Below are 9088 nucleotides of genomic sequence, written 5' to 3'. Positions count from 1 at the left end.
TGAGGGAAGTGTGAGAGTTGTATTGGGCATGATAGTTAATTTGACCTCGAGCCTCAGGGACCCTTACTTAAAATGTCAAAAAGTTTAGGAAGGAAAAGTAAAAGAGCTGTGCAAGCGCCTTTCAATATTCAAGAAACCTTGTGGCTCCTAGTCAACAGAGGCAGGAAAACCTCAGCCTACGTAACAGAAGCTGCATCCGTATGCATGTCCGTTGCTGGGCATGTCCATTATTACGCATGTGCCTTGCTGTCTGCTGTCTGTGCTCAGAGCTCTGCCCTGAGAGGTGGTCCTCCTGTCCTCTTCATTCTTTCTCACCGACTGGGACTCAGCTGGTAGGTCCGCAGATCAGTCCTCCTGGGAATTTATTTGCGAGTGAATGTGAAGGGGAGCCAGCGGGCTTTGGACAGGTCCTGCGGCACAGAAACCACAGTCCGTGGCTTCTGAGAGAAAAGGGCCTCGCGGTCGATGTCCGGCTCCTCCCAGGTCGCGACGCCGCATGGGCCTTTGTCGTCGTTTCTGGGCTAGGACGAGGGAGGAAGGTGGACCGTAAAGGGGAGGAATCACGTGAAGATGGGGCGAGTGCTGGGCGTGCTGTTGGAGGTATCTGAGTGCCGAAAGGCCTGGAACCCTGAGAGGGAGGACAGATTCCCCAGTTCTCACCTGGGCAGTGGCAGGGCGAGGTGGGCAGTAAGGAAGGGGCCTGGAAACTAGGAACACTGCGGGCTGATAACCGTGGCCCCAAGGTCTGTAGAGTGCTCCACAGCGGTAGAGAGTGAGGAGCACGCCCTTCACTCGGCTTTGCAACTTCACACCTCTGCCACTGACGTCTCGGGCAGGAATGTGCGTTCCAATAAAACTTGATTTTAGGGGGGAAATGGGCCGAGTAAATGAGAGTGGGGCAAAAGCAGTAGTCACTCCGGTTCCAATTCTCCACCTATATTTTCCTAGATATATTCATGATGGAGAGTCTACTTGTGAAACCAAAACTCACAGAAAAGTCCTCTGTCTTGCCATGAGCCTTGCCTGCTACCATAGCCATAACATTAACGACTTTGCAAGCAGCCATATTTGGCTAAATTAGATGATACCTAAAAATTTTTGAAAATATCTTAAAATTAAGTCCCAGGGTAATTGTGAGCTTGCATGCTTTCCAATTTAGCCATGGAAGTGGTCAAATGATACACTCTTATGTACATTTTCTGAATCACAGTATGCCACTTTCAGAGTGAATCATGAGTGGACATCAAAGAACAAGATCCAGATCTAGAGAAAGAAAAGATGATCAAGACTCTAACCATCCAGTAGGGGCTGTGGTTGTGAGTATTTTAACATTTGATATTTTCTATTAGAAACTTATTTTTGTGAAAATGTTGTTGAACTAATATTGATATATTAATAAGGTTTTCCATGCTTGTAAATGGTAATAATTGAATCTCGTGAAGTAAACATAGATTTGAATGTTTGCATTCTAATGTTGCCTGGATGGCTATGTTTTTATTTTCCCCAGAAATATTCTCTATGGCTTCCTTCTCCTGCTTATTTATAACATATTGTATACATCCATTCCAGCGTGGATTAAAATAGCTTCCCAAGTTTTTAAGGGTAACTCTTTTCTTGTAGTAACTATTAAGAATAAGTATATGTAGAATTGTGTAGGAAAAAATGTCTTTAGACTTATTTATGGTAAGATATATTTGTATATTGAGTATATGTATATTATTGACATGCATTATTAATAACAGAGCTTTTTATTTGCACATGCACTCATATTCCTAGGCCCAGGAGCCGCCCAGTGATGACCAGCTTCAACAACAGGAACCACCAATTGAAAGTCAGGATTATACACCTGGTCAAGAGAGAGATGAGGAAGCACTGGACTTCCAAGGTGAAGGGTGGGAGAGGAAGAATGCCTATGAATGGAGGGGGTGTATGTATATATCATGTATTATGATATGGAAGTAAAAGGAGGAAAAAAGCAATAGAAAGGGATCTCAAACATTGCCTGAAAATTGGCTGGAAAAGTGAAGAAGGCATAGTTTACAGCCAAGGGCAGTCCCTTAGTATAATGCATTCGACCTTCGGCTGGAAAAGTGAAGAAGGCATAGTTTACAGCCAAGGGCAGTCCCTTAGTATAATGCATTCGACCTTCAAGACTTAGTTGTTATGCTTGCCAGAGCATTTCATTAGCAAATCCAGGGAAACTATGTTTAATTTTACTCCGAATTGTATACTATTTCACCAGTTAAACTTGATCTTAGAATATTGTCTGTCCTTCTTAGTAATTACATTAAAAGTTTAAGCAACTTTTAATAGCATGTGTAGAGTGCTAAGGCATTATACATATATTATAGATCACATATATATCATATATATGTATATATATATCTCATATCCACACTAATTCACACCTTGGATTAAACTAGCTTGCATCGAGATATAAATCTCTCTCTATATGGTATGTGATATATATATTACATATATATATATCATATATAACACCTTGGATTAAACTAGCTTGCATAGAAATATAAATCCCACTTGATAAGTAAGAAAACTGAGACTCAGAGATTGTGTCTTACCAAAGGGCACTTCACTGGTGGAGAAATAATTTGTATTTTATTCCAAAGTATGTATTCTTCTTACCATCTAGGTTTCTGTAAGAAAAAGTGAATGATTTTGCTTAAACTGTTTAATACTAAAATGTCTATACTGTGAGATGCCCCAGTACTGGCATTGGAATAGACCCAATTCAGTGGAACAGAATGTAATTCCAGAGAATGACTCAATGAATGATAGCCACTGTTTACTTTGATTGAAATTTGTGTATGGAAAGTTTAGTTAATAGCTGAACAATTCAGGATATTGGCATATAGGTAGCTGGTTCAGTATAATTTTAAGTGGCTTTTAAAAGGTGGTTAAATCCTCTTATGGCTAGAAACATCAAAAAGTTATGTACCTACGATTATCATGAAACAATTAGTTTTTCCAGGTATGGCATTTTGGAGCAAAATATTTACATAGCTCAAGCCATAGATTATTTTAGCAATTCACTATTGAAAGAGTCCCAGAATTATGATGACAATAGTACCCATTAAATTCTTTCCATTCCACTTCCCATTATTCTTGCTGGAAGTCAACGATTTTGCTGTAATCACAAATAATTTTGCTGTTGTTTTTAGAACTTCATTATATATGGAATTCATTTATGGAAAGTAACATATAAGACCTTTGGACCTAAAAGTAACTTTATTTTAACAAAATAAGTTTCTTGTTACCCCAATAGGTTATGGGTGTCATGACTATAAGATGTGTCATACGCTTACAAATCCATTCAGCTAATTCTTCATAAAATTATATTTTAAATGTAATTTAAATCTTATCCATGGTGTAAATTTCCGATTTCCTGGATAGCTGATGTTTATTCCCCTTACTGCGCTATGGTAAAATATAAGGACGGCACATGTTTTGTGGTTTGTCCTTATAATGTCATTTAAAATGGAGGTTTTTGTAATGCAGGAAAACAAATACATGAAGTCCAATCCATCTACAGCCATACCACCCTGAATGCACCCAGTCTTGTCTGAAGTCCAGTCCTAGTTGCTGTTAGTGTTGTCAAAAATAACTCGTCTTCCTGAACTCCAACATAGTTGTCATTTATTCTTTTTTATTTTTAATTTATGTTTTGAAAAAATATAAAATTTACAGAAAAGTTGCAAGACTATTATAATCAACTCATATGCTTTTTACCTAGATTAACTAATGTTTAGAGCTTTGCCACATTGATTTCATACCCACTATTCTCTTATATAGCCATATTCTCTTGGATAACCCCTGTGTTTATTAAATTTGGGGAATTCAACAATGAAATATGCAGTTGTTTAATATATAGCTTATATTCTAATTTCCCCAGTTGTCCTAATAATTTCCCTTATAGTTTTTTTTTCTGATTCCAGGATCATGCATTATATATAGTTGTCAATCCTATTTAATCTTTTTTAACCTGGACCAGTTCTTCACTCTTTCTTCGTCTTTCATGACACTGGTATTTTTTAAGAGAATGGACCAGTTGTTTTGCAGAGTGTTCATCAGTATGGGCTGTATTTTTAAATACTTTTTTTTCACTCAACACTTATTCACAGTGACTCATGCCATGCAACATGTAGGTTTTAGGGATGAAAATATTAATGAGAGAGATGATTTCAGCCTTGAGCTCACAATCTAGTTAGACAGACTCAAATGAATCACTAATTTGAAATGATAAGTACAATAACATATACCTACAGAGGGTTCAACTAAGCTGTCTGGGGCAGTTATGGGAAAAGAAAAGGGTGATAACATTTGGAAAACTTTGTTTTCTTTTTCTGATAAGACTCCTGAAATAATGTTCTTGAAATTCTTATGCACTGCATGTATTACCACACTAGCCTATAGGCTTTTATTTCATAACATTGAGGGAGTGAATATTATCATTCTTTTATTTATATTTTATGTTTTACAACTTAAATTGGTAATCTTTTTTATTTTTAAGTGCTAGGCCTGGCAGCCTATCTCTGGGAACTGACTCGGTCAAAGACTGGGGGTGAACGTGGAGATGGTCCTAATGTCAAGGGAGAATTTCTGCCAAATCTGGAGCCTGTTAAAATACCAGAAGCAGGTAAGTTATTCATTAAAAATGCAAATTATGGGGTTTCTGTTTTCAAAAATACTATATATTTTATAATATAGAGGTACCACTACTGCTAATATAATTTAACAGAGTTCATATATAAAGATTCTTTGAAAGATAGTTCAGTCCCCAAAAGCCTGACTAATAAACAAACACCATCATAGACTCTACCACATTGGGTCAAAGCCACATTCAATTATAAAATGTGAAGGTATTTTCTTACTTTTTAGTATAAGTTCCTAAACCAACAGCTAGTAATATCAGATACTTTTATAAAGGTCTGCTTTTAATAAATACCCAATGAATTTGTAACAGATATTCACTGTATGAAACATGCTGAGGCAATTAAGTAGGCTCTAATCCAAGCTCTAACAAAATTTCACTGACTTTGGGCAAATTCCTTATCTTCTAAACCCATATTTGCTCTTATAAAAATGGGTCAAAATCAAATATATTAGAATTTGAGTAATCAACTTAAGTACGTTTTACACATGTTTTTTCCAAACTTCTAGGCATTAGTTATATGAGCTTCTGAATTTAATATAAACACTTAGTGTTTAGGGAAGAAATTATCTTGCATTAGTCTACTGCTTTTGCTCTACATTCCTGATCCATTTTATTAGAATATTTAGATTAAAAATGTTTTTCAGGCTATGTTCAGGAACCTATTGAACATATACTCATAGGAAGATCATTGCCTTAAATACATATGTTATTAAAAAATAAAAATATAAAATTATATGAGCATTCAATATAAAAAATAAGAAAAAGGCACAAAATAAACATAAGGGAAAAGAAAAAATACTTAATAAAAGACAGGTATAAGTCTTTATTTAAGGGAAGTAATTCAACTAGTAAATAAAAGAGATTTTCAACATATCTATGAATAGAGGATCCCCTAGTTTACATAATCTTGAAGAAAATGGACAAAGCCCAAGTATACACAATAAAAAATAGGAACAAGACAGGACAGATATTGAATGTGTAATATAATTAAAAGTGGATACTTTCTTGAGCTCTAAACAATTTTCAAAATTTGATGCAATGTTTGATATGCTAGCAAAACATAAAATCATTTACTATACCACAGTAGTAACTGAATATTTAAACATCATAACATGGATGAACTTTTAAAACTTGCCAGAATTTTCCATCAAAAGTATTTATCATTTAGAAACACAAAAAATAAGCTATTGTTTGTTTATTTGTATTTGGCTTTTCTAGATTCCTCAGTCTCTTCTCTTTCTCTCTCTCCTCCTCTCCCTCTCCTTCTGATCTCCCTTTTGCCAAATTGTGAGAATCATTACTATTTCTTTTTAACACTTCATCTATAATGATAATGGCTTGCAATCAGTGTGATGAAATAATTTATTGGACAAACTGGAATATTTTTAAATGTGCAAAGAGGCATTATTGATAATTATACTAGAACCACCAGTGAAAACAGGGACAAATGGTTAACCTACTTAAAACAACCATATAAGGAGTAAACTAATCAAAAACATTTTAGCATTTTCCCATAACAGAAACAAAACAAATATAATACTAGCCTTTCTATTTATGACACTTAAGCACTTTCTTTTTGTTTGTTTGGTTTTGTTTGTTTGTTTGTTTATTATTCTTATTATTATACTTTAAGTTTTAGAGTACATGTGCACAATGTGCAGGTTAGTTACATATGTATACATCTGCCATGCTGGTGTGCTGCACCCATTAGCTTGCCATTTAGCATTATGCTATCCCTCCCCCCTCCCCCCACCCCACAACAGTCCCGAGTGTGATGCTCCCCTTCCTGTGTCCATGTGTTCTCTTTGTTCAATTCCCGTCTATGAGTGAGGACATGCGGTGTTTGGTTTTTTGTCCTTGTGATAGTTTACTGAGAATGATGTTTTCCAGTTTCATCCATGTCCCTACAAAGGACATAAACTCATCATTTTTTATGGCTGCATAGTATTCCATGGTGTATATGTGCCACATTTTCTTAATCCAGTCTATCATTGTTGGACATTTGGGTTGGTTCCAACTCTTTGCTATTGTGAATAGTGCCGCAATAAACATATGTGTGCATGTGTCTTTATAGCAGCATGATTTATAGTCCTTTGGGTATATACCCAGTAATGGGATGTCTGGGTCAAATGGTATTTCTAGTTCTAGATCCCTGAGGAATTGCCACACTGACTTCCACAATGGTTGAACTAGTTTACAGTCCCACCAACAGTGTAAAAGTGTTCCTATTTCTCCACATCCTCTCCAGCACCTGTTGTTTCCTGACTTTTTAATGATCACCATTCTAACTGGTGTGAGATGGTATCTCATTGTGGTTTTGATTTGCATTTCTCTGATGGCCAGTGATGATGAGCATTTTTTCATGTGTCTTTTGGCTGCATAAATGTCTTTTTTGAGACGTGTCTGTTCATATCCTTTGCCCACTTTTTGATGGGGTTGTTTGTTTTTTTCTTGTAAATTTGTTTGAGTTCATTGTAGATTCTGGATATTAGCCCTTTGTCAGATGAGTAGGTTGCGAAAATTTTCTCCCATTTTGTAGGTTGCCTGTTCACTCTGATGGTAGTTTCTTTTGCTGTGCAGAAGCTCTTTAGTTTAATTAGATCCCATTTGTCAATTTTGGCTTTTGTTGCCATTGCTTTTGGTGTTTTAGACACGAAGTCCTTGCCCATGCCTATGTCCTGAATGGTAATGCCTAGGTTTTCTTCTAGGGTTTTTATGGTTTTAGGTCTAACGTTTAAGTCTTTAATCCATCTTGAATTAATTTTTGTATAAGGTGTAAGGAAGGGATCCAGTTGCAGCTTTCTACATATGGCTAGCCAGTTTTCCTAGCACCATTTATTAAATAGGGAATCCTTTCCCCATTGCTTGTTTTTCTCAGGTTTGTCAAAGATCAGATAGTTGTAGATATGCAGCATTATTTCTGAGAGTGCTGCTCTGTTCCATTGATCTATATCTCTGTTTTGGTACCAGTACCATGCTGTTTTGGTTACTGTAGCCTTGTAGTATAGCTTGAAGTTGGGTAGCGTGATGCCTCCAGCTTTGTTCTTTTGGCTTAAGATTGACTTGGCGATGTGGGCTCTTTTTTGGTTCCATATGAACTTTAAAGTAGTTTTTTCCAATTCTGTGAAGAAAGTCATTGGTAGCTTGATGGGGATGGCATTGAATCTATAAATTACCTTGGGCAGTATGGCCATTTTCACGATATTGATTTTTCCTATCCATGAGCATGGAATGTTCTTCCATTTGTTTGTATCCTCTTTTATTTCATTGAGCAGTGGTTTATAGTTCTCCTTGAAGAGGTCCTTCACGTCCCTTGTAAGTTGGATTCCTAAGTATTTTATTCTCTTTGAAGCAATTGTGAATGGGAGTTCACTCATGATTTGGCTCTCTGTTTGTCTGTTATTGGTGTATAAGAATGCTTGTGATTTTTGTACATTGATTTTGTATCCTGAGACTTTGCTGAAGTTGCTTATCAGCTTAAGGAGATTTTGGGCTGAGAGCACTTTCAAATGTGGCATTACTGTTTGAGCTATCCTATATTCAAAACATTATTTCAAATTTCTTTTGTTTCCTAAGTTTTATGTTTGTTTAAGTTTGGTTAGTTGGATTTTTTTTTCTAAAATTACATGCAGTTTTTAGTTTCTAGTTAAAACTTTCTTTAAATAGGTTCATTTGATCAAATCATTTTGAACTCAAACTCTTTCTTATACACTAGAAAAATGAGTGGGATTTTAAAATATTGCTAATATACCTGAAAGCCTACCTTCAAAGTCTCTGTAGAGGTTTAACTGGATATAAGCCAGAGGGTTACCTTGTTTATAGTTCATTTCATAAAACCAAAACTATGCCTTTTTTCAACCCATAGTGTCATCATAAAAAGTTCTGCTAAAAAATACCCTCAACTGTTATGTTTATCTTATAGGTGAAGGGCAACCATCGGTTTAAACGAAGACAAGCTGAAACCATACATGCAGTCTTTATGTTGGAAACTTGACCAGTAAAATTCTCTCAATAAAGTTTCACAATTGTCTGCAAAGAAGTCTTGTGCAGTTTATGTCAAACTAGGAATAATTAGGTGTTTCATGCTATGGAAAATTGTATCTTTTTTGAAAATTTATATTTTGTTTGAGCTGGTATATAGAGATATAATTTTATGTATTGATTTTTCTCTCCAGAAACCTTGCTAAATATGCTTATTAATTCCAAAAGTTTCTCTCTAGGTCCTTTTTGGTTGTCAACATATACAATCATGCCATCTGTGAGTAATAATACTTTTCAGTCTGCCTTTTAAAGTATGTTACTCTTTATTTCCTTAAGTCATTTTATGACATTGGACAGACCCATCCAGTACAATGTGGAATTGAACTGGTGATAGTGGACATCCTCATCTTATTCCTGATAAGAAATGGAAAATAT

At 35.7% G+C, this 9088-nt stretch overlaps 1 protein-coding gene across 6 annotated transcripts; it reads left to right on the top strand.

Moving 5' to 3' along the window:
- Positions 1–229: 229 nt before the first annotated feature.
- PAGE3 (PAGE family member 3) lies at positions 230–8711 on the top strand. 6 transcript variants are annotated; one of them, XM_054544637.1, is made up of 5 exons: positions 230–332; positions 1211–1316; positions 1777–1885; positions 4529–4654; positions 8595–8711. In XM_054544637.1, exons 2-5 carry the CDS (start codon positions 1233–1235, stop codon positions 8615–8617), a joined length of 342 nt encoding a protein of 113 aa, XP_054400612.1. In that variant the 5' UTR covers positions 230–332; positions 1211–1232; the 3' UTR covers positions 8618–8711. The 6 variants fall into 6 exon arrangements, with proteins under 6 accessions (XP_054400612.1, XP_009233180.1, XP_002831755.1 ...); XM_009234905.3 differs by having other exon boundaries at positions 236–332; positions 1225–1316; positions 8595–8708; XM_002831709.5 differs by having other exon boundaries at positions 245–600; positions 1225–1316; positions 8595–8708.
- Positions 8712–9088: the final 377 nt, after the last annotated feature.

The sequence above is a fragment of the Pongo abelii genome, chromosome X, assembly GCF_028885655.2.
Source record: "Pongo abelii isolate AG06213 chromosome X, NHGRI_mPonAbe1-v2.0_pri, whole genome shotgun sequence".
NCBI classification, from domain to species: Eukaryota; Metazoa; Chordata; class Mammalia; order Primates; family Hominidae; genus Pongo; species Pongo abelii.
This window is presented reverse-complemented; position numbering and strand designations above follow the sequence as displayed.

Excerpts from the sequence above, each read along its gene's own strand:
- PAGE3 (XM_054544637.1), top strand. The coding sequence starts at position 1,233 with ATGAGTGGACATCAAAGAACAAGATCCAGATCTAGAGAAAGAAAAGAT. Across the intron at positions 1,886-4,528 it reads GGAAGCACTGGACTTCCAAG|TGCTAGGCCTGGCAGCCTAT; the intron begins GTGAAGGGTGGG and ends TTTATTTTTAAG. Across the intron at positions 4,655-8,594 it reads TGTTAAAATACCAGAAGCAG|GTGAAGGGCAACCATCGGTT; the intron begins GTAAGTTATTCA and ends TTTATCTTATAG.